The following is a 25,477-nucleotide window of genomic DNA, read 5'->3' on the forward strand; positions in this document are numbered from 1 at the left end:
TAAAATGAATAACTTTATATAGTATAAAATTGTAAAACAATTCACAGCATATATTATATAAAATGGAAGCTGTACCATAACAAAAGCGAAAACATACCTCCATACACGATGCCAAACTGGCCAGATCCCAGCACCTCATCAGAGAATATTTGATACACAGAGGCAATGTCCTACACAGAGATCATTTGCATTGTTACTATTCTTATATTTGCAATCAGAAAAGGTTACATCATCAAAAGCCCGGGGTGTGTGTGTGTGTGTGTGTGTGTGGGTGGGTGGGTGGGTGGGGGGGGGGGGGGGGGTGTTTCTTGGTATTGCCAAATATTTAACTTTGACCAAATGCAGAAATGGAACTGAGACGGAAATCCCTTGCCCAAAAATAAGGGCCAGCTTCCCCATTTGTGCAGCATAGAAGCCTCCACTTGATGGATCGATGAAGAAACAGTAGGATACAATTTCTGATTTTTACCACAACAGATACTTTAATAGCACATGAATGCATGCATGTCAGGCTATGCAGGGAAATTGTGCAACAGTTTCTCTAAGAGAAAAGGAGCCCCACTCACCACATTCTCCTGGATCTGGCAGTTGGACACAGATATGCTGATGGACAGCTCTTCTGGAGAAGAAAACACATGATGTTTCCACATTCAACAACTAAAAAATGCCACTCTACCAAAACATAAGCATGAATCTTTAATTGTACTCAGAGACGCATTGCTCAAACACTCGTAACTTTCAAGCTTATCGCAGCTGCAAGCAATAAGTCACAGCCCCACATAATGAAGCATTTTATTACACAATAAATTGACTATAAAATTGATCTGGTAAGCTATGTGTGACTGAATGGTGCAAGCATGCAATGCATTTCATAACTGGGAATTTAAATGGCCACAGGGGCTAATTCTGCATACTAACCAATACAAAAGCAGATATAAGAGATAAGCAAGTAGAAAGCATGATGCTGTGATCATTTGGGTAATGCTACCGGCAAAAAAACATAATGACATCAAATATTTGTACATCAGATATCAACATCCTGTCTTGTTGTTAAGAACCAATTAAGCTCCTTTGACCTAATATATAATAAACCTTGACTAATGTGAGGGGGTCTGGAGGGGGGGTTGTTTTGTGCTCAGTCATGTCAGTTCATTTATCACTGTAGCTCTGCCTTGCTTCACAGTCGCACTTCCTTTTCAGCCTATAGACACAAACAGGGGTTTTCCTGCCTATCTAAAGCTGCCTAACTATCTGAGGGTTTTTTATCCACTTTAGCCAAGGTGGTCAAAAGAGGGCCCTTCTTTCTATTTGAGAAACCTAAATAATTTCAACACACATAACCAACCATAACTTTTCATTACTAGTTTTGTGTTGAGTCAGGAAAAAACCCTGCAATATTATTATTAAGTCATCACTGCTAGAGGAATCTCTTGTATGATACTGTTGTGAATTGTTTTCTAAAAGTAACAGATAAATGTTGCTTAGTTTCATAGAAGTTCTGATTATTATTTACAGTGATACAGAAATGCATTTTACCGGCTTAGGATAATTCTTGAGCATTATTTGAAGGATGTTTGACAGGAAGTGTTTTATTTTGAAGTGCATTAAGTAGTATTCCCGTTTTGTCGGTAGAAGATGTTAGGTTATGACTAAGATGTCGGGTGCAGAAGTTAATGAAGTCCGCTGTTAGGTGTTTTCTGCGTACTGCGACTGTTTTATCGCAGTAAAGTATTCAGTTTGAGCAACATCTGTTTCGTCATTTTAGAAGCCTCCACTACACATAACACACAACATATAGCAGGCGCACACAGTCACACACTGACAACATTCCTCACTGCCGTTTATTACAAACTACACTATACTGTATATCTGTCATAATGGGATAATTTAGATGAGTTTTGCAAGCCACCAAATTAGGTGTGGCTCTTACCCATCCAATTAAGGACTATATTAATTGTCAATGTTATGTTCAATGAAACATCATTTAAAACAATCATGTTTTTTCACTTGAATTCCATGCACCATCAATCACTGTTTGGCAGAGCCTAATCTTAAACATGATTGGATGTTTGAATTCCTAAAAATGTCACCTTTTAAAGAGAAAAGTCTATATGCTTTTATTTCAAGTTGTGTTTACTAATTTCTTCCCCCAAAAAAGAAACTTCTACTTACTATGATCTTTGCCCTGGCCAGCAGCACTGGCCACACTGGGCTGAGGGGTGACGGGCATCAGGGCCTGTCTGATGGCCTTCTCCCAGCCCTGAGCCACATCCATGCCGACCCCTGACGCAGCCAGAGCAGGGCTGTGGTAGTGACTGCAGTTGTTCTCCCCTACATAGTAGACCATGGTGGCTGTGATGATCTCAAAGCAGTGTGGGTTGCTGCCCTGGGCCAGATTACTGTAGTCTCTAGACTGTTCCACCTGGAGGATCTCGGACAGAGGGATTTCCTGCGGGAGGGGAGAAGGACAGGGATTACAACTAGTAAAAAAGACAAGCAAAACACATTTTATACTCTTTATTTTTCAAATAAATAAGAGCCAGAACATTTTCATCAAGTGAGAGCTTCATTCCGTTTTTCTGTCAACCTATACACTTGAGGCATTAACAATGTATTGGCATAAGAAACAACAACACTTCACAACAAAACAAGACAGTCCAACGCCTGATACCCAGCCACATTACATAACTATCAAACGACTGCATGATTATATATAACTATATTTGTTATATTACCTTTGAAGTGAGGTAAGAAACAGGAGAAAACATGCAAGAAAAATATACAGAAATACCTCATTGGATAATTAAATACTGGTACAAATAATGTATCATCATAAAAACAATTTGATCTACATCTACTAGATGATTGTGTCCTTCAAAACAAAAATAAAAACATCAAATAATCTTATGACAGTAGAAAAAATCAAAATGATGTAATGCAACACCTAAACAATAACATGACGGAAACAATAATACAGGTAGTAACACTCACACACTCCAAAAGTCTCCACGCTGGTTGGGTGTAATCACACAGTGTTGATTATATAGTCCCAGCTCTAACTTTCTCCTTTACTCTTCCCTCTCTTCTGAGCACATACAGAAAGGATAGTTGAGCATGCTTTAAAACTCCCCCCTTCCCCTTCAATCTCACTGTCAAATCAAAAAGAGGAGGGAGGGTCAAATATTTAAAAACACAGTTCTTCCAGCCAATGGGGGCTCACAGAGGCACACGCTGTCCCCTTCGCGTGGCTCACCACAGAGTATCAGATGAAGTGCTGGTGGTTAGCGGGGCCGGGTCATGTGAGCGGGCCCTGTGGTGGCTGAAGTGCTCTGGTTCCCTGATTACAAGGCAGGGCCAGCCAGAGGCCCATCTGAGCACGAGCTGCTGGCGCTAACGCTCGCCACTGAGACGAAAGACACGGCAACTACCGTTCCTCTACACGGTAGTGTGCAGGGAGGGGGGAAGTGTACTGTAAGTAACAAATACTTGTTAACTGTAATTTTAAGGTAGCTGTACTTATTTTTCTGACAACTTTTACTCCTTACATTTTCAAAACAGACTTGTTACTTTAGTTTTAATGCATTTGAGTGGAATTATAACTTTTTTGCCTTTTTAATGTGACACGAGTTTGGCAAAAAAAAAAAAAACAACCAATAGAAATGTCCTTCATATGGATACTTATATGGATAAAAATGTTCAAAGTGATACTTTTCACTTTGAGTAGATATTAAAGCCTGTACTTTTTCACTTTTACTTGAGTAAAAAAGTTGACTCATTACTTGAGTATAGAATGTCTGTACCTTTGGTAGTAGTGTGTGTGTGTGTGTGTGTGTGTGTGTGTGTGTGTGTGTGTGTGTGTGTTTGTGTGTGTGTGTGTGTGTGTGTGTGTGTGTGTGTGTGAGTTGGTGGGTGAGCGGGTGGTTGTGTTTGTAAGTGGGTGGGTGGGTGCAACGTTTGACTGCGACAGCACTCAATCTGGCAGAGACAGAGAGAAGCCCCCTCAACCCATAAAAGGCTCTTCATAGAAAGCCACAAGTACAGGGGTCTCATCTTCAAACGGAGAGTTGTTATGGCTTCCAAATGGAGAAAATGGCTGCCATGCCTGGCAAGCAAGCCACCACGCGACCACCACACTAATCAGATTGGTGGTATAAAGAAAAAGGAAAGAGGAGAGAGGAGGACAGAGGCCACACACTGATGAGCAGCAGGCTAGAAACTTCAGAGAAATTACAGGAAAATGCCCGGGACAGACAGCTTCCCGGATTCACGCTGAGCATATGGAGAATCTGTGGTTTCAGAGAAGAAACCCCTGAAAGAATCTACTTCTACTGTATGTGCAGGAAATCATCTCACATTATCTATCATTGGATAAAAAGCAGGCAATGGAACAAAGAACAAACTTTGAAGCATGAAAAGACGGCATTTACAGCTAGCCTTCAATTAGCCTCCTGAAGGTCTTAAACGTGCCAAGTTGATAATAAACAACCACATAAAGCTGCCAGTGAACACACCCCAAGGAGTCGGTATCTGCTGAGGTTTCCTCTCCAAGGCTTTAGTGGCAGGGGATGCGAGGTGTGACAGAATAATTGGGAAAGGAGCGTGGGGGAATTAAGTTGTTTTTTGTCAGGATTGTGTACAAAACCAGCATAAGAGAGAGATAATAAGGATTGTAGAGAGAGCTGCGTATAAAACCACCTGTTTGATACACACTCGTTCAAAACGTGCCAACCTCTAACACCGCTGGACACCGCTACATCCTACACTCGATCCGACTGCAACACAAGTCTGACCACAGCTCAAGGAGGTGTCAACGTCTCAAAACACACAAAGCGACATGAACAATAAAAATGATTACATCCCCCACCCACGCACATACACACACACGCACATACAACCACCAACACACATGTGGAAGTCTTTACATTGCAGGCTGTTTCTCCCTCCCTGAGCCCTCAGTGTGTAATTACTGTGCTATTAAGCCCCTGCGGCAGTGTAATGACTGACTACAGTGCTGGCACTGAGCGGGGAAGTGTCACACATTCTTCACAACTGATTTTACATTCAACTGATTGAAATTACAGTGGTTTAATCACAGCCACCAGTTACTTTGGAATTCATTTTCTTTTCTTTTTTTAAAAGAGTCAAAATTCAATTTAAAACTCATTCTTAGCTTTTTAAGAATTTGAGCATGTATCAAAATTCTCCAGTAGATCCACTTTTTTTTTTTAACTTGGGGATCCTTAAGAGTCTTTTGACACACTATAAATAAAACTAGGGACTGTTAGTGACATGATCCTTTCGCTTCATGCAGGGAAAAAACAGGCCGCAGGGTGAAAAACCACAGGGGGAATTTCAGCAGGACAAACTGGCCGTTTACAGTTGCAACACGGCAGCCCTCAACTGAGACACACAGCAACCACTGGTTAAGTTGTATTTACATAAAAACCTCACAAATGTGTGACAGACAATATTCAAACATGGGTATGAAAATGGATCACTCCTAAAGACTTAAAAATCACCACGTTTGAAGCACAAGAAAGCAGTGCAATGGTGAATATTCAATACTATGGAGCTATAATGGGGACTTTATTCACCGTGGTCTCAACGTTGAATCAATTTGCATTAAGCGGCCCCATTTTCTGTCAGTTTAATAAATGCTTCTGTGTGTTTGATGTAGAGGATAAGACGTGATTTTCCAGGAACAAGGCTTATATGACAGTTTTATGCTTACTTTGTAGAACTTGGCTCCGGTGTCGTTCTGGAAGAGACTCAGACTCTTGCTGTCCAGCCTCCAGTAATGTCTCTTCCGCTGTTCAAGGGGGAAAAGGAACACCACGTCAGCCCAAACGACAAAACACACATCACCTACCAATATTACAGTACTTTAGAATTTAGTTTCATGAGGAAAATACCTTCTGTGCTGAACTCAACACATGTGAACAGCTTTGGAGAAGGAGTTTTCCCCAGCATAAGCACAGCCCATTTCAGACTGGGCTCCTTTGTTGGGCTTTTGGGGTTATCAGTCTTACCAGGTTGTCCCTGCTTGTATAATGAACCATCCAGCCCTCCTTCACCACAGTGGAGCTCCGCCTCTTGGTGTGTTTGATGGACTGGACCACCCGCATCAGAGGGATGTTGCTGCTAGTGGAAGGGCTGGACACACACGCACACACACAAAAATGAAGATTTCATGAATCAACGTGACAATCACTTACTGTTTTAGAGATAAATATACTTGAACAGTAACAGCTTTTACTTTAATTTCATATTTGCTTTCCTAACCACCCAGTGTCCTGTAGGTGTGTAGTTGTGGCAAAACTACTGGCAACATAAAACGCACATAGCTGGTGTAGAATAAACATAGGAATTGGGCAGTTAGATGTCTCTGTCACTTTTTACTGCACCGGCCATAATGTTTGAATGAAGTACCAGAAGGTGGAATGCAGAAATGTTAAACTGGATAACCACTACTTAAACCAACATCTTCATACCTAATAGTCTTGATGGGCTCTTCATCCTTCTCTCTATCCAATAAGGGAGAATCACTGTCGAACATCCTCTCTTCTGGGGTGGAGGGTTCCTCCGGGTCGTCCAGTCCTCTGCCTCCATCCATATCTCCACTGTCCACCTCCATAGTATCCATGGTAGTGTCGGAGTCTGGGCCAGGGCTGGCTGGCTCTACACATTAAATATGCAGATATTTGAAAGTGCAAATATTGTAGATAAACCACTGTGACTTTGAACTTGGATGTAGACCTTACCTCCATTAAAGTCCACCTCCCCCAAACAGTCTCTTGGTACCTTTGAAGCACATCGCTTATGGCAGTTGAATCTGCAATCTGACAGATTACATTTTTAAAGACTCAAACAGATGATAATTATGGTTAAGAATCACTAACATTTTCTCCAAGGAACGAGGAAATGTCTTTGAAACTATATATAGTCTCACCTTTACACTGCATGCCCTGGCGAAAGAGACCCTTGAGCAGACGCTTGCAGTACTGGCAGATAGTGGGACGAGTGTAGGTGTGAATGGCGAAGGTGTGCGGCACCTTAACCCTTCCCAGCACCATCTTCTCCATCCAGATAGGCCTGCCGCTCCAGGACAGGATCCGCTTCCCTGCCTCCTGATGGGACCTCTGCTGCAGGGGTTGGAAGGATGTAGAAGAAAAGAGATGATGGAGGGACATCGGGAAGAATTAAAAACCATATGCAGGAAGGAAGTGAAGGGAAAAATAAAGGAACAACAGCCTCAAAGGGAATATATAAATGATAGGGGAAGACAGAGTGAATTATGGCATGGAAAAGAAAGAAGAAGAGAAAGAAATCAGTGGAAAAGGGAAAACGATTCCTGTCATGCTGACTTAGCATGATGTTGCATAGTTAACACGATCCCAGTGGTCGAAAAAACGGTTATTAGATTTGTCGTGTTTTACCACATATGAGCATTTAGGTCTGATTTCATATAAACAAATCAAGTTGGAAGCTCCTGACAGAAATGGAAAGGAAGCTTTCTACATTTTCATAAATGAGTAGATTCATAAACTTGGACTCTTAACGTCGTTAGCATAATTACATTTCATGACGACCTTTCGTCGGGACACAGACAAGAGGGGGATATTCCAGTGCAGGCTTAGGCAAAAACTGTTTCATAAGAAGGACCTCTCCACTGAGTTCTAGGCTGCTCTATTCAATTTTCTGCCTCAGTGGTATTCTACAATAAGGCCCAGGAGATTTACCTACGGGAAAGAGCCAAATTTGATAAGCTCAACACTTGAGACAAAGTTTGAGAGCAGCATACGATTGACTGCCACACATTCTTGGCCAATACAACTGGCTCCCAAACTGATTTAGGGTAATGTCTAAACTCCAGCCAGCTCATTTTATGTGTGAGAATAATAAAAAATCCTAACCTATTATTCCCCCTTCGCTCAGAAAGAAAGCAAACACTCATGTCTTTCTAACTTTTCCCAGCTCACTTTGAAGGGTTTCTTCATTTCTATCAAAGCAACTGCAAATCAGGGCTCACCTCGTCCAGGACAACCACGGCATTTTCGGCAGGTGCTGGTCGGGGGACGGAGAGGGACGGTCCAGGCAGTGAGACATTGGACAATCGCCTCTTCCTGACACCAGTACAGTTATTTGGGATCTTAAAGGCGCAGCGCTTGTGATAGTTTAGCCCACATCCTTCAAACATGAAAACACAAATCAGTCACAAACACTGAAGTAGTGTAAATGCTACAGATTACAGTGCATCGGCCTTCAGGGTGAAAAACATAAATTCTGCAAATAAGCCACAGGATGGCCCCACTGATAGATGGAAGGGAGGATTTCTGACTATGGCTGTTTCACTGGTAAATAAATCAACAATTTACATTAACTTCACAGTAAGAGAGGACTTTGAAGTTAAATTACATGACATAATCCAAATCTGATCCAACACACACTAAAATGAAACACAAACTGATGGGCCATACTTCCACCAGAATCTAAATGTCAAGCATTGTTCTTGTTGTTTTCTTGTATCTCCCTTTTACATTGTAGAGGTCAGAGATGTGGTGTATCTGGTGTGGATGCAGTAGGAAAGAGATTTACTGTTCTCCCTACAGTGTGAATGGTCTTGGAGGTGGTTAGTTTAACAATGACACAGCAGGGTTTTGTAGTATTCAACAAGTATCTGTGTGTGTGTGTGTGTGTGTGTGTGTGTGTGTGTGTGTGTGTGTGTGTGTGTCTAACCTTCACATTTGAGCCCCTGTCGGACGAGACCCCATAGCATCTCCCCGCAATAATCGCAGAAGGTGGGGGCCTTGTAGGAGTGGACATAAAGAGCATGGGGTCGGATCTGGAAGTCTTCAACTGTGGCTTGAGCTAGAAACAATACACAAGTGGTATAACTAAAAGTTGGCAAAAGCTAAATAAATCTGGTAAATAGCTTTAAAAAAAAAAAAAAGAGAGAATGAGGAATCGTAAGAGACCAACAATGAGAAAAGATGACAATGGAAACAAAATGAAAAGAAGAGAGCAGCAATTCATCACATGTATTTCAAACTGTTTTTAATATAAAACTGTTGTGCATATAAATGAGAAAAGTAATCAAATAAACTGCGGTTCTCCCTGCAAGTGCTCCGATCCAAACAAACAATATGACTTTGTGAAAGTGCTATACCTGCACTGCTGCAATAGAGGGCGCCATAGCTGCAAAGAGATATTTTCAATTTCATCACTCCATGTATGAAAGTGATAGGGCACACCCAGGAACCAGAGAAATGCAGATTTATCCTGATATATTACTCCATCTTTTTGATGAAGAGCAAAATATCGAAACCAACAGAGCCGTGGTCTCCCTGTCGCACATTTTTTTTCTTTCATGTCTCCACACAAAACCTGTGCGTGCAACTGATGCTTCAGTTCCTGTGCAATCATTAATGTGGCCGCAGTGACCAAGGAGGGTTAATCTTTATACACGGGTTGAGCGGTAAAACCTGTGTGGTGGCAATTGTAATGTCGGTGTGTGTGCGCGCGTGTGTGCGTGTGTGTGTGTGTGTGTGTGTGTGTGTGTGTGTGTGTGTGTGTGTGTTAGTTCATTTCCTTTCAGGTGATTTCATCAAACACATTTGCTCTTGGACAACTGAGGACAATCTCAGCTGTGATGAGATACAGACGTGAACAACAAACATGACATGTGGCCAGTAAAAAATAGACACTTACTTTGCTAAGAATCTGTTTCATATAAATAAAAGAGAGAACATCCTTTAACCAAGAAATCAATTTAAGATGTGGAGCAGAAAAAAAAGAAATCTTCAGATGTGACAGAAATCTTCATGGGCAACAAAAGGCCAGACACACTGACTCAATCTGATTTGTTAATTTGACAGAAGAACACAGGCAAGACAGGTCAAGGGTCAATTTTAGCATCACCCCAAATAGCAAAATTTATCTTAATTTTTTCAACCCATGCCCTGGGATCACTGGGAGTTATTCATATGAATGCACACCATCAACACAGGCCACATTTTTCTCCATTTGAGAGAAATACGATGGCTGCTGGTGTGATTTTCACAGTTTGGGTTTGACTTGAGAGGGAAGAAAGAACTCAGGGAGGTCACATGTCATGGGGCGAACATAGCTGCCTGGCAGACACACATGAAAGGCGGCATTCATGAGCTTTTTCACACACGTCTGCAAAACAACTGGTTGCTTCTTAGCAGTCGCAGCGTTATGTAATGCTCGTCGTGCTTATTAGCATCAAACAACACCAAACATAATCTCAACACGTTGTTTTTCGCAGCACTTCTCACGAACGGAGAAGCTTACATGAATGCACTATCTGTTTGCTTTGTGGCAGAGAGTTTCCATTCGGAGGCCACAAGTTTCCATCTGACAAAAAAAACCCTGCATATTTATGACAAACAGAAGGTGTTGTAAAATAGCAATTTCACAATGCGTAGCAATGGTAAAGAAGACGCTTGTGAAAGTGGGTGAGAATCTCAGGGAGTGAAAAGCAGAACAAAGGGACAATCGGTCAGGCCAAACCTCAAACCCCATGGGCCGAGATGGCCTGCGCAGTGTCCGCTGTGTCCAGGGCCGGCCCGCACATCAGAGCATGTTTACACTCTGCGTGTCTACTACAATCACTTACTGCAGGAAAAACAAACCCTCTTCTTTGAGCCGGCAGCCAAGAAAAAGCCACTTCTCACAGCGAGAGACATAGTCAAACCGTCTCTCTCCCACAGCCGTGGAATCCAACAACAGGTTGGTTAAGGGAAATGAACGGAAGATGGCGGGAGACAAATTGTGGGACCGGAAAAAAAGGACAACATTTTCTTTCCCCATTTTTCTTGGGAATGTGGATCTCTCAGCTTGAGCTTCTCAAAGAAAGATGTCTGACGTGTGAAGCCCCTCTCATGAAGAAGGCCACGTTTAATGAGTGTTAGATGACATTAAAAAAACCTGCATTTGTAGCAAATCCAAGATCCGACTTTTCATCACGTATATCTCAGGCTATAAATTGTCAAGCTCCACTGCTGGAGCTTACACCTGCAGATGGATTTGTTGGGGTGGGAGGGATTAGAATGAGAGAAAGCAGGAAAGAGAGCAACAAAGACTGACACAAAAGAGAGCACAAGACAAACACAGACAGCCAGAAACAAAAAGAAGGAAGTTCTCCAGTCTTTAGTCTACATTCTCCAGCCCTGATGCCTGAAGTATCCTCAGATCCTGAACCTATACAATCATCATCTGTGTAAATCCCCACAAACAATACTCTCAGCCCAGGAGAGAGTGGGAGATATTCAGCACAGGTGGCGTCAGGTGGTTCCCAGTGAACACAGATGGAGCGGGAGAAGAGATTAGAGCCGAACATATACTCTAAGTCGTGTGTTGGTCTCAGCACTGCACGGGAAGCTGATTCATTCATCGCAGGAAATGACAGAGAAAAGCCAAACACCTGCGTCGCAGCTAGAAAGGTGGACAATCTAATGGAAACTTTGATGAGGAAGAAAGGAAAAGAAACGTATCACCAAAAAAAAGCTGGTGGGTGAGGGGGTGGAGTGTCGAGTGATTCACTTGGAGTCATTAAGTCAGTAAGAAGAAGAGGACTGACCCACACGAGTGCCAATGAACAAGACGGCGCAGGCTGTTTTTTACTGGAAGGTGTGTCAACTGTGATGAGGCACAAAAGCTGGAACACATGAAGGTTCCTCCAGTTAATTATTTTAAAGCTGCAACAGCTAGTTATCGGCTATGAAAGGAATTGCCTATTTTCAGTTTGAGTTATTCTGTGAAAAATACATTCTCTGATTTTTGTGAGATTTGACATTTGATAAATCTGTCCCAATTTCTCCTCCTGACCCTAAGCTTCCATGATGGTGTGTAAGAAATGTATTTGGATATCTCATCATTTAAATAAACATCTAAGGTTCTCAGGTTTAGCACTATAAGCTCTGGATGATTAAAAGCTTCTGTTCATTCAGTACCTTTGGATTTGCCAAGAGAAACAAATTCACAAAGGTCTGTTGAGTCAATGTTATTTTTTTCCTTCACACATACGCTACGTAGCAATTCATTGTAAAACTACTTTGTTCACATTCTAACTAACCTGGGAAGAAAAACAGTGGGGAAAAGGTCATTCAACAGATTCAAGGCGAGACACTATACATCCATGTATAGTTTCACTGCAGCCTACATACCAGAGAGCACCACCTCAATGAGGTCTCCTTCGTGGATGTCCTCTGCCGAGGTCAGCCTCTGCAGGATGTTCTCGTCGTTCAAGTCGTGGCGGAACAGCAGGATCTTGTCGTACATGCCGAAGAAGCCGCACTCTGGGAACTGGAGAGAGGTGGAGATACAAGTTTAGATATCAGCGAAGCTATAAGCCTGATAAATAATGACAGAAATAATGTAAGCATTATCTTAAATATAATGGTAAATGCACTGTGGTGGGTCCACATCTGAAACAGCAACTAAGAACAACTGTGGCATGTATTTACAACCTTTTCTGTAGCCAACTTCCTGTAAATACACACAAGCACACACACTCATATTACATCATATGCAGTGGCTTACATCACCACCAGTATGGGGACCTGAGTATAATGAATCCAGTGGCTCAGGAAGAGAGCTCCTCCTCAGACCTCCTTTCCTCCCTTCAGAGGATGCTAAACTAAAAAGCAGGAGGAAATAGCACTATAACGACCCTTCAGTATAGAGGAAGTAAGTTTTGTAAGTAATGCAATCAGTTATATTATTTAACAGGTGCACACAACACATAATTATCTGGTTTCCAGCATGGCCAAGATCCCCCACCTCAGCCATCACCGTCACTGAGGATATCTGGGCCAAACTTAACCTAGACAAGCCAGGTCTGACCTGGAGCTGAGTGCACCGACATAAAGGCACATGACAAGGGGGCAGAGAGGAGGGTGGGAGAGGGAGATCGGGAAGGAGGAGGAGTAGATGGAGGAGGTAAACATCCTGAAAAGAGAAGAGGAGAAACAGCTCACAGGAATTGCAGTGCCAGTCAATGCTGACTGAGTCACTTCCTGTACTGAGGCCAGCCCATAGCCTCTTAAAAAGCGATGTCAATGACACAGGTCGATGAGGTCATGAGGGCTACAATGAAATAATAACACATACACAAAAAGTATACATGCAAATATCTGCTGCACACATGCACTTAATATTGAAGCTTGCACAAAGAAGCATACCAGCTCTCCCGTCTAGCATCATTCTGACAGGCGAAAAAAGCCAATCAGCAGTGGATGGATGTTGAGAGATGTCCGGCATGGTTTGTATCAAAGCGGGAACTGTCATTTTACACTGTGGTTTGGGCTCAGTCTCAGTGCCAAGCAGGCTGGTACTGGAGGATCCACCAGCTGTTTCCCCCTGAACTGGGGTCACGCACAATGGGCCACATAGAACAATGCCATTACGGCCCAGGAGCACTGGGGGTTGGCAAAGCGTCTGGGCACGGGACACATAACACACCTGGACGAACCGACTGCCAAGAAACACAGATACAGAGACGGCAAGACAGATTGATAGCTCAGGAAAACATGGGTGTATCGGATCACTCATGTCAACAAGAAGAATGAGCCGTCAGAAGGCAAAAATGTAATTCTGCACAGAAACTGATGACAACTGCTCTGGTCTTTCAGGCAGCAGGGTGGACTACTTTGGACAGAGAGACACTCCGACAAAGGACCTGGTTTTCCCTTGAAAGACCCTGCTCAGAATAGCATTCATGAACAGTCTATATGTTTGCTTTAGGAAAAGAGAACAGGTATCTGAAGCAACCATATTCCTCATTATACATATTATGCAACAGTTGCACTAAGGCATATTGGACCGATCAGTCAGTGACCCGGATATTGTTTCTGGAAAGATAAACTGCTGTTGAGAATTCCAGATGTGATATATATTCAATTCACCTCTGATGTGTTGGGCTGGAGGTAGATAGCTCACTGGAAGGCATCTCAAAACCAAAACTATCGGCACTGCCAGATTACACAGGGGTAATTATATTATTTATATTGTGTATTCTATAGATAAAAATATCTATGTATATGTAAATATGTATGTATGTAAATTGACTTAACTGTTGTTTTGGATAAATGACTGCTGTAACAACATAATTTCCCAGTTTGGGATGAATAAAGTATACCTATCTTTCTACGTATCTATAATTGGGGAGGGGGTGTAATTTGGATGAAGTGACTCTAAATATGGCAATTCAATTTAAGGTGAATGAGAGTTGAATTAGTGTGTTATTTTCATCTCAAAATTGCCCCAATAATTGCTAGAGCAGTACCTTCCAAATGGGGGTAGTGAGGTTGTGTGAGGTTAAAGCTTGCATATATAGTGTAAAATTATGTACCGCTTATTTTGTTTTTTTAATTACACCAGTAAACAAAAAAAACATAAAAGAGTCACAGGTTAAAATCATTGGAGGCCTTTTGGGGGAAAAAATGAAATTTTCTGGCAGGCACAATTACACACCTCGTCACTATGATACTAATGAGCTGATAATACTGTGGTGCAGACGAGAAGCAAGCCTTCACTAACCCTGTGGGTCTGTGGTGTTTCATCGAGGTCTACTATCAACCAAATATGAAGATGATTTCTACTGCAAACACAAACAATAAAAAAAAAGTTCAATGGAGAACATTTTGCTCGGCTCTGAATGTAACACAAGACACATGCCTGTGTGATGGAACATTTCCAACTCGCCCCGTCCTTCCAACATACCTACATCCTAAACCCTGTCACCCTCTGCGGTGATTAATGTTATGTGGCTCAAACCACCACCACACAGGCAGTGGGGGCATCCTTCCTGAGCCGCCTGCAGTGTCACGGTGGGGTTTTCCTTCGCTCGCCTGCTCTCAAACCTGCACGCACATGGGTCCATGCCCAAATCTAGCCAGCTGGAGTCACCTCCTCTTGGCACTCCCGTACAACACTTTCCACTGTACAGAACAGGTCCCATTCCAGAGCAGAAGCATCTGCAGGCTAACACGTAACGGCTGCGAGGGCAGAGGACACTACTTTTTTTCCATGCCCCATTAAAGCAAGAGGAAGCCAGAGGTACTAGAACAATAGTTTGGCCGGTTTGGAACACATTTTTAACAGTATGTTGTTCAGATACTACAGATAAAGTGATAATTGATGCTAACCTGTAGGTGCAAAGCAGCAATCTCTATTCACACGTGTTTTTCAGCTCCCTGCACACATGCATGTAAAAACAAACCTCCGCCATGCTCTTGGACATATATGCACCCTCACACACCATCTCCCACACATGCTACTGCATACATCTCCGACGCCCATAGTGACTAAGCATGTCTTTTGTCATCTCCAGACACAAATCCATTCAGCGTTGCAGCCGCGACCACACACGCACACCAAAGACCCCAGCGCGACGGAGCTGTGTGTGAGGTCCACAAGTCAGGCTGGAAAGACGAGTGGAAAGGGGCTTTGCAGTAGTAAGCTTTTGTTAAACGAACTAATCCGCCATTGATATGCTAAATCCCGTTATAAGGAAAGAGAGTGAGAGGCAGGAGAGACGAGGGAAAGAAGGGAGATGAAGGGAGGGGGTTGGTTTCAGGGAGCGGGGCAGATATGAAATATGGTCCTAATACACTGGGAGCCAAAAACAAATTACCTCAAGACAGCCATGAAGACATGATCTGGTTTGAATAACCAAGTGTGCCATTTGGCATTGAGGAATATTGATGCTTTCTCTTGCATAGCTAGCACTATCAGTTGCAAAATGATAAATTAGGGAAACGACTCATAAGTCATAACTCATCAATGTACAATGTGACATTAAAACTGGGGGGGGGGGGGGGGGGGGGGGGCTGCTGCGGCTTGTGTTGAATGTTCTGCTAAATTTCTTCGCTATCACAGTGAAATAACACAAAACCAATGTGTGAAGACAGCCACTAAGTCATAGAGGACAATAAAAGCTTTTGTGGGAATAGAATAGTGTTCACATGATTAATGCGGTTAGACATTTGTGATTCTGTGCATGTGTGATGTGTGGCTGAGGTGGGTGGCAAATGGGAAGCACAGGCTCTGACAGATGGCCATGTGATTACAGTAAGGAAAAGTATGCTGCTTGACCTCAGGCTGCCTCACACCTTTATTAGTCTGGCAGCAGGCCAGACAGATGTGGAGGGACGGTTACAATAAAATGTCCTGCTCCAGATCCATCTGCATGTACATATTGTACATGTGAAGCTCAGTAAAGATGCATAGAAACAGCAAGCTGTAGGTCATGTGCACAATAATGTCAGGTTAATCATCTGGTATATTAAATGGCGGAAAATAGTAAAAACTAAATTAACCTTAAAATTATGTAATCAAATTTTGCATCATGCATTGGTTTAGTTTAATATCACATAAGATCAAAATGCATTAGTTGCTGATTGTTTTGAAGTGGATCAAATGATGAACCAACTCTAATGCATTTTAAAATGCGTCTTTTTATTCTTTTTCAAAGTATGACTTTCATCCACACTAACTGTGTTTTAGACCACTGGTGATGGATATTATCACCAGCACTCCTGAAAGTGGATGTATTTGAAAATTACAGTTTTGTAATTCCATATGATTGGCACATGACGTGATCTTTCCCGTCACACTGTAATGTGATTTGTTTTTGATAATCTTGACTCGCTGGGTTATGCCATTCTTCATTTTTACCGTAAGTATCTGATCTGAAAAATTACTAACCAAGGGTGCAAAGCAAACATTGACCCATGACTTCTAACCTTCCACAATTTAAAGATTTTCTCCTGAACTTTGTGATCTAGATATGACATGGTTCTTGCTATGTGAGATTACTCAACAACACACAACACTTCTTTAGCCAGTATCTCAGTGTGTTTTTGAATTTAGCTAGCATTTTGGCAAAGCTAAAAATGCTAGAGTGGATGGGAAACAAAGACATATTTTCTTCCTGATGCTTATCTGAACTGGGAAACTGTGTTGAAGATGTTTTCTGAGCTGCCCTCAAGCAGGCACTTAGCTCCAGGCTGAAGGAGGATGTTGTTTTACTGGTCAGCTCCCAGCTGTGAATGTGCAAAACTGAATGTATGTATGTATACAATATTATGGATAAGCTGTAGCATTATAGCAGTAGAGGACAAAGGAATATCGATCTCCCTGCAGAGGACAAACCTAAAGAATTTCACCGAGGTACGGAGTTCCTGGGAAACACTAAAGCAAAGTCAGGAGTTATGTGGCCGTTGTTCATTTAGCTTGAGGTGGCAAGATAAACACAAGATCACAAGATCATCACAAGTGTAATACAAGGTGCTTCTTCTAAATAAGTCCTTTGACTGATAATTTATCTGCAATCATCTAATAGTGAGACTGCCCCAGAAACCCTCAACCAGAAGGCACAAGATGTTGATTTGTTTCTGTTTTATATTTGAAGAAAGTCCAAGAGAGTCGGCATATGATGACATACACATTCAAACTGTAAATAAAAGTGATGAGCTTCACAGTACGTCATGAAACCATAGGTTCCATGAAGCCATAAAAAGAGTTTCACAAAAAGGAAAACACTTTTTTTCATCAAAACAATGGAAAAAACATTGTGTAACTTTGAGGTGTATGTCAAAACACACAAAAGAGAAAAACATACTTCAAAAAGTTGTCAAATGAATGCATTGGAAAATCCAATTATGTTCTCACACGAACCTTATGGGGGAAAGTGTGTAATTACTTTGTTCAAGTCACATCAAACACGGCGTGGAAAGCTGTGTTAATTTATTAAAGTCAACAGTGGAATAGCATTTGTTTTCATTACATATTATCAATGTAATACCATGCAAACGCTTTCCACACAGCATGGTACGAGAAACAGATGCACAATGAACTATATAATTGCTAGAAGTGGGCATTAAACATAATTATTTTGTCACATAAAGTGAGGTTTCCAAAAATGGCACACTGGAAACAATCTGGTTTTCCACTGTCTTGTTCAACATTGTGTGTATTTGGTCCTCTGGTTTACATATAATTTGGCTGTATGATTTTTAAATAAATTACTTTGATGACACAGATGTCCTCACTGTAACTATCTAGGAGAGGGAATAATCCAAATTTAATGAACTGACTGGAATCAGCAGTGAGCAGAAAATATCACACAGTGTTGCTGATGTGTTACTGCAACCATAAAAGCATGAACAACTGAACACATTGCTCCTTAACCTGTTGTGAACTTTAGAGATGAAAAAGATTGCTAATAACAAACATGCAAGAAAAAAGTATTGGAATGCAACGCACATCGTGACTACAAGGAAGGAGGCAAAACACTATTATACACTCTCAGTATGGTCTCAGATAAACAACTGAAATAAGCAGATTCCCCAATTCTCTGGACTATTATTTTAACATCTGTCCCAGACTTTGTACATTTTAGTTTGTACCAAACAGATACTAATATTATATGACATTTAAAAAAAATCAGATGACAATAGATCATGAAAAAACATTTTTAATAACGATCCCTTAAATTTAGTTATTATAGGGTTGTGGTAATGTTATGTATGAAATGGAACATTTTCCATTTGGAATAAATGTACAAATACTTTGTAACAGATACATTATTTCTAAATTACCTCAAACAAAGCGATACGTTAACAAAATCGGAGAGCAATGTGATGCAAGATGACAGCATCTACCACACCACCCACCATTCTATTCACTGAGCAAACTATTTTAAGTGATTTTGCAGAGTAACAATATACTGTAGATCTACTGTCCTCCACCCATGATGAGTCAAGCAACTGCATAGAATGTTCTTCCCTTCTCCGCAGTGAACACATTCTTCTTTTCAATGGTACATTACATAAAACTATTTGCTCCTCCATTTGCAGGCACAGGCCAACACAAACACACTACCCTCTGATATGGTTTATATTCAAGCAGGCATCACTTGCAGGATAAAGCAAACTCATCCCATCACTCTCCACGACATACACACACTCATAACACGTGCCTCCTCCTGAACTCAAGTCTTTTCCACTGCAAAAGGAAGACTCCACTAAGTGTGACCATCCGCAGCAGTCACATGCAGCGGAAAGGAAACTCGTTTTGTGGCAGTTGCAGCAAGAAAAGCTGTGACTTTCTCACTCTGCCTGCTGCTGACTACTTGTTTCCTTCCATGTGGCAGAGTACGGCTCATGATTCATTCATGGGTTTTTTTTTTTTACTGTATGAGGCTGTGTCATCGTAAAACATAGCGGTATGTTCTTCAAAACAACAGATCCACTCCAGTCAGCCGAGCGTGGAATAAAGCTTTATCTGAACTACATCTAGCGCTGCAGTCAATTTCAATGTGCATCACACCGTAGCAATGCACTGTCAAAACTGTAACACACATCACACGAGCGGAACATCTTCACCATCAGTCAGCAGTAACTCCACCTCTCTTTATGCAGTTGCCTTGTACAGACAAGATGCAGTAATGATGTTGTTTGAGCAACATCCCAGAGCCCGAAACCACTCGTTACCACATGTCTTTCTTCAGCTTGTTTCAAAAGTTCCACTTCTAGTGCAGACGAGGTGGAATCACAACTCTTAACCACTGAGCTTTGGTCCAGGGCCTTGTCCACACCACGGCGTAGTGGGAGACTACACCTGTTATCCTAGACCTCTCTCAATCATCAGGAGACAGCAACAAAGCTATACCGCTTACCCAATTTACATCAATCACAGTGGCTGATGGTTTCCAGCCAAATCTCTTCCTGGTTTTTAAGAACGTTGCTCTGCAAAGAAAACCCCGCAATTATTTCACCAGGCTTTTGATTATTTGAATCAGGAGAGACAATACTCTTCTGTGGCCATTTGGCCTGCAGTACAAAAGCAGTCAAGTGGAGTGGCGATATTGGTGATGAGGTCAGTATTTGGTTGCTAGCCACTGTATCCCAAATGAGAACCAGGTGGCGTATGGCCTAATAGCATCGTTTTTTTTACATTCATGACAGAAACTGTCTCATCCTTGTTCGATGACTGCGTTTGTGTGGGTGTTTGCTTGCATGCGTGCGTGCGTGAATGAGTGTGCATGAGTATTTCATGCATTAACAGCGACCAGAGGCCAAGCAGTGAAAAGGAAGGCTGAGTCACAGGATCTAAGGCCTCTCAGGAAGAGAGCAGTGTGATCTAAGACATGCTTGGCCAGGCCTCTGCACACTGTTGATGAGTTATAGCCCCGCTGCGATCCTCCGCCAGTGACTCCGCCTCACAAATATACTGCAGTACACACTCCATCTTCCATTTCTGGCCTGGAGTAGCAGGGGAAAGCTGCCAGATTCACCTCCACACAGGGCAAATAAACAGGTGAACCTGGGGGGAATTTATGTGAGATTGATGGCGAATGCACGTTCTCTTGTTCTGGCAGAGCAGGAGGTCACAAGGTTAGCACTAATAGCAGGATGTAGGAACATGCTGCTGTTGCTCAACAGAAACATTAAGAATTGCTGTGGGTTTGGTGTTACAGTAAGTAGGCAGGCGTTGAGGTTTTCCTCTTTCTTTATGATTAATAATGAGGATTTCCTTTAACTTTTTACTTTATCCTTTTGTTGAATCAGCAGTTTCACAGAAACACAACTGTACCTATGTAAATAAACCACACTTAAACCAAACACTCAGCGGAGCCAAATTCCAACACTCGAGCTGTCACCTCCTTCAAAACATGGGACACCCAAAAGCCAATTTCTCTAAACATTTGAACATAATTGCCATAATGGCAAGTGCAGTGTAGAAAGCTATTTGAGTGCAGGCACACGGACTGAACAGGCTGTGCTGCTCCGCCGACCACAGCAGATTGGAGAGCTGGAGCAGAGAGAATATGGAAACTGGGAGCGGCTCTAAGGGGAACTAACCAGAAAGTGCGGCCGGAGAAAGAGACAGTGACAAAAGAAGTCATGCTGACTGGCTGCCTGTTTCCCCTGGGATATAAAAATGTTCAATCAAGCCAATCAAACAAAAGTGGAATTATGATACAACCACTTTTCTTTTCATTTGGCTTTTCACTAGGGCGTTTCCCTTCATAACACAGTAGGTTTCTTCTTGTATTCTTGTTGTATCAACGTGTAATTGCACTTCCCCTGCCACCTCCCTATCAGATTGACAGATCACTCACTATGTTGAAAGACAGGAAAGGCAAACAGTGCTGAGAAAACAACACAAAACAAGACATTCTGCAACCTGCTCCTACAGCACAGATCAATAACGCCACACTGATATGACTGCATAGCTACAACAGACACCATGTGGTCTTCATTGCAAGATGCTGGAGACATTTTTGGCATGTTAACACATCTGCTAAGACCAAGATTATAGCATGTGTTTTTAATAGCCTTTTGAGAAGTGCTTCAGTTTCAATGTGACATTAGCGATTAACCAGGTCAAATAAGCGGGGGTAAATATCTTAAAGAGGGCAGTGTTCATGTCAGTCGACCCCTCCTCTTCAGCATTTGTCATGGTTGAAGTCCTCCAAGTGTGCTGAGGTTGTCAGCGAGTGCAGTGAAGGAGGAGCGCACGTCTATAGAGGAGAAACTCAAGCCGTTAATGAGTAAATTAATAAAGGAAATGAGACATCCTCTTTTAGCAAACTGTGTTATGCTTCGGTTACAAATTTATGAATGGAAAATAGTGGAGTCTCTCAGGAAGTGCTCCTAAATCACCACACGTGGTTGGCTTCACAAGGACAAAGTCACCAGGATTCCTGCGCATTAAATGGTTCAACAATACTGCGCTGCTGGCTCCCACTTCAATATAATCACAATCAAAGCCCATTCAGCCAGCATTAACAGAGATTGGAGTGATGCAAGATTATCTCCCGCCAAAAGTCAAGTATGGTGAAGGGCATTTGTGCAAAAAAAAAATCCAAAGCAAAGCCACACTTGATGGCAGGAGCGGCCTTCTATTGATGGTTCTGACACAGACTGAGCAGCAGGACATCAGCCGTATGGTGGCCACAACCCCCTCTGTGCCCCACACAAGGCCCGCCAACGGGGCTGTCCCCCTGTCCCTGGAGAGGACCACTCTTCTCCACTCTGTCATTCTCTCTAGCTCTTGTGGCCGGGCCCTGTGTTCTGCCTCGCCACTTTACATTTAGAGGAGAGCAAGGCGGCAGAAATGTGCACTACAGATGGTAGAAATTACTTAGCTCACTTAACTTCAGGGATTTTTTTTTCGTTTTCTTCTCTCTCTCTCTCTCTCTCTCCCTTTTCCACAAATTACTCCAAGACTGGGGAAATTGATAGACTGCAAGTCGGCTCTCGAGTTGTACATGGAAGATTTTTTTTTTTTCAGCAATCCCAATTGTGATATCAATTTAGTCCTCCTTTGGAATACATCAGTATGCCTTAAAATGAACACTGAAAACCATCTAATTTGGAAAAAGACTAAGGCCCTAACCAAGAACCAACAGTGAATATTTTGACTCAACAGTGACCTGTTTTTTCTTGACAAGCTGAATGTGCTTTCCAGGAAACGTCTGGCCTCCCCGTATATCACACATAAAGCTCTGTGCTGTTGGGATGTCCTCTGGGGTGAAATATGGCTGCCAGCTCTATAGGAACATGCAGATGTGGGCTTATACAGTCAAAGAGAGGGAGGGAGGGAGGGAGGGAGGGAGGGAGGGAGATGGTGGTGATTTATTTCCCGTGTGTTTCAGTTAGTTTTGGTCACCGTGAACTGCAGTCTCTCCATTTTCCATCTGCACTCTTCTTTCTTGCTATTTTCTCTTCTCATTTTCTTCCCCTTGCGTCTGTTTTTGTCTTCTCTTACTCCTTTCTATAGATCCTGTTTCCCAGACTTGTTCTATCTTCATAACAGACCTCGACATGCATGCAGGTGAAAGGGCTGGTAAGATTACATTCATAAATCAATCCTATATTCTGATCACAATTACACACAATTACCTTGTCAAATCAATACACAAAGGCAGATTAAGCACCATTGTGACAGCATATGCAAACCAAAGAAAGACGCCTCTACTGTTGCAACTCAATCTAATTCATTTTAAAAAGGAATGTTTCGCCGTGTGTATTATCTTGTTACATTGCATCACACAAGTGATATACTCCATGGTTTAGAACCATCCAAATCCTGTTGTTTTTATAATACTCTGCTATTTTACTGTAAATTGTCCAACGTAGCCTGTTTCTGACTCTGAAACTGGCCTTTGTCTCACTAATTACAGAGGCAGCTGTACAGCCCTCAACCAAAAACTGCAAGTTACAGCACTAACAAAACCAGTAGGGAAACGTGTGGCTGAGGCAGCTGCCTTTCACAGCATTTCCAGCTGGACTGAAAATGCAGCAACATCCTAAGGACAAGCGCTAAAAGTATTCATAAAAGTAATATTTGAGGTGAAGGTTTAATGTTCTTTTCCATTACCTTTGCCAAAAGAACTTCAAATTTCCTTGATCCTTCTAAGCTTTGTCATCCCCTTTCATGGCGAGAAAAAAAAGCGTTTAACTGATGCCAAGCTACACTTGAAAGTTATATCAAACATGTCTGCTGCCAACATTCACCAGAAAACATCTCCACTGAAAAATAAATTGTCTGTAGAATATTAAATACAGTCCCATAAAGACTGAAATCTAAACTGTGTTGATTGTGCATTCACCATTACAACATCCATCAAACTTTGGTCACATGTAGGGCACTACCAAAGCAAGTGTTTAGCTTCAAATATCTCAGTTCCTAGCAGTCTAATCCCACCCATCCAGAGTAACATCACATCATCCTCCAAAAATGCATGGGTGAAGAGGAATGTTCTGTAGCTGGCTGGCTGTCCAGGCTGACCAGCTGGCTAACTGGGAGTCATTCTCAGGGAGTCATGAACTTTTGTCCCGCCACTGCTCCCTTGCTGACTGCACGAGAGGACTTGGGCGACACCAAACAGGAAGCTCTCAACAAGTGGAAGCTATGGATGTTTATCTCGCGGCATTCATCAAGCCAAATAACCAGACAGAGAAGTCGGGACCCAACTAGTGGAACAAGGCTGTCCCGACTTGGAATTGCATGCAGTCACTGGCAGGCCTTCAATGCGCTGTTGTGGGTTAGATGGGTACCCAACTGGGAGGGTCTCCACCACCCACTGACTGGCTCCCTTCATCCTTTCTCACAGTCCTCAAGGAGCCTGGCTTCGAGTTGATACCCTTGTGCCAAGTGGTGACACTAGAACGGTCATATTTTAAAGTGTTCCGTAGATTGCAGGGGCAGTGACTGCAAGCTGCTCTCAGAGACTGAGACTGAACCAATCAAGATCAGGTTGCCTCAGACTGCTTGACCTTAACCACTAAAGTTGGTGAAAGTGGTCCAAACCACTACTATCAAAATCAACTCCAGATAAGCGTAGAGAAAACTAGAGAGAGCAAATGTATTCTGTGGTAGCCAAGTCATGTGGTTGAGTCTTTAGCAGGAAAAGGCATGAACTGTATGAAATCTATACAATACAGAGCTATTATAACAGACTGTATGACTCCCTGTCAAACAATGAGACTGATTCAAAACTAACAAGTTCGGGAAAGATATGAAATGTCAACTTTGAAGCAATGACACGTTATTTACTGTAAAAGAGTATGCGTCTGCTATTGCACATGGGCTTGTGTCTATGGTTTGTGAGGTCATTTCATTGCATGATTATGAGCATCTTTAATACAAAGGCTCATTGAAAATTGGACACGAGCTGATTTGTCATGATGTTGCCGTTACGTACATCAAAAGTCTGTGTGATGTTATAGTTTGGCATGCCAGTGAAGGAACGGGCTCCAAAGAGGAACACTAAAAAGAACACTGGCTGGCAACAGTGCAACAAAGTAAAGCACTCACTTCAACTTTCTGTCCTTAAGCTATGGTCACAAGCTTTCAGAACATAGTGGCTGTTTGTGTTTCTGGTGCCAGTGGAGACACTGAGTATTATAAAAGCAGCGATTACATGGCAGCAGTCTCGTTATCAGTAATGAGACGAGGCGAAATAACGTTACAAGGTACCTTGATGAAACTCCACTTCTAAGTATAAGCAAGAATGTAGCCATGTGCCTCTGTATCATGAAGCAAATGAAAGAATGTAAAAGTCACTGTGGTGAATGCAGGCTAGCACAATAGTCATGGACAACACATGCATCTAGCATATGTCTGTGGTGGTGAAATCAACAGACACCTATAAGTCAAATAAGAGTCAAACTTTACTGCTCCAATAGATCAGTTGGTGTAGGTGAGGTAGATTGGCTACATATTGGGGGGGGAAATGGAACAGAAATGAATCAAAGTCAGAGCTACTTCTTCCAGCCTGAATGCACACTGGGATGCCTTGAAAAGATCTAATGTGAAAAGTGCATCTGGGTTGCTGTTCTTGACCTGTTGGCACGGTGACCCAGACTAAGATAAACAGCAGGAAGATGGAGAATGTGCTTAGTCACAAGGTTGACCGCTGCCAAGACATCAACATGAT

The 25,477-nt window shown here is 42.3% G+C and overlaps 1 protein-coding gene across 4 annotated transcripts in view; it reads right to left on the bottom strand.

Moving 5' to 3' along the window:
* prkd3 (protein kinase D3) overlaps window positions 1-25,477 on the bottom strand; it is a 35,057-nt gene that overhangs the window by 4,599 nt on the left and 4,981 nt on the right. For 2 of the 4 annotated variants that reach the window (XM_084012781.1, XM_084012780.1), the window contains 11 exons: window positions 12,189-12,327; window positions 8,737-8,868; window positions 8,030-8,187; window positions 6,950-7,142; window positions 6,762-6,839; window positions 6,492-6,678; window positions 6,030-6,153; window positions 5,732-5,809; window positions 2,173-2,449; window positions 567-619; window positions 98-170 (listed from right to left, as the gene is read on the bottom strand). In XM_084012781.1, coding sequence (XP_083868907.1) covers window positions 98-170; window positions 567-619; window positions 2,173-2,449; window positions 5,732-5,809; window positions 6,030-6,153; window positions 6,492-6,678; window positions 6,762-6,839; window positions 6,950-7,142; window positions 8,030-8,187; window positions 8,737-8,868; window positions 12,189-12,327 — 1,492 coding nt within the window. The remainder of the gene's footprint in view (window positions 1-97; window positions 171-566; window positions 620-2,172; window positions 2,450-5,731; window positions 5,810-6,029; window positions 6,154-6,491; window positions 6,679-6,761; window positions 6,840-6,949; window positions 7,143-8,029; window positions 8,188-8,736; window positions 8,869-12,188; window positions 12,328-25,477) is intronic. The other 2 variants (XM_084012782.1, XM_084012783.1) reach the window with 2 other exon arrangements.

This window comes from Eutrigla gurnardus (assembly GCF_963514095.1).
Source record: "Eutrigla gurnardus genome assembly, chromosome: 7".
Classification (NCBI taxonomy): domain Eukaryota; kingdom Metazoa; phylum Chordata; class Actinopteri; order Perciformes; family Triglidae; genus Eutrigla; species Eutrigla gurnardus.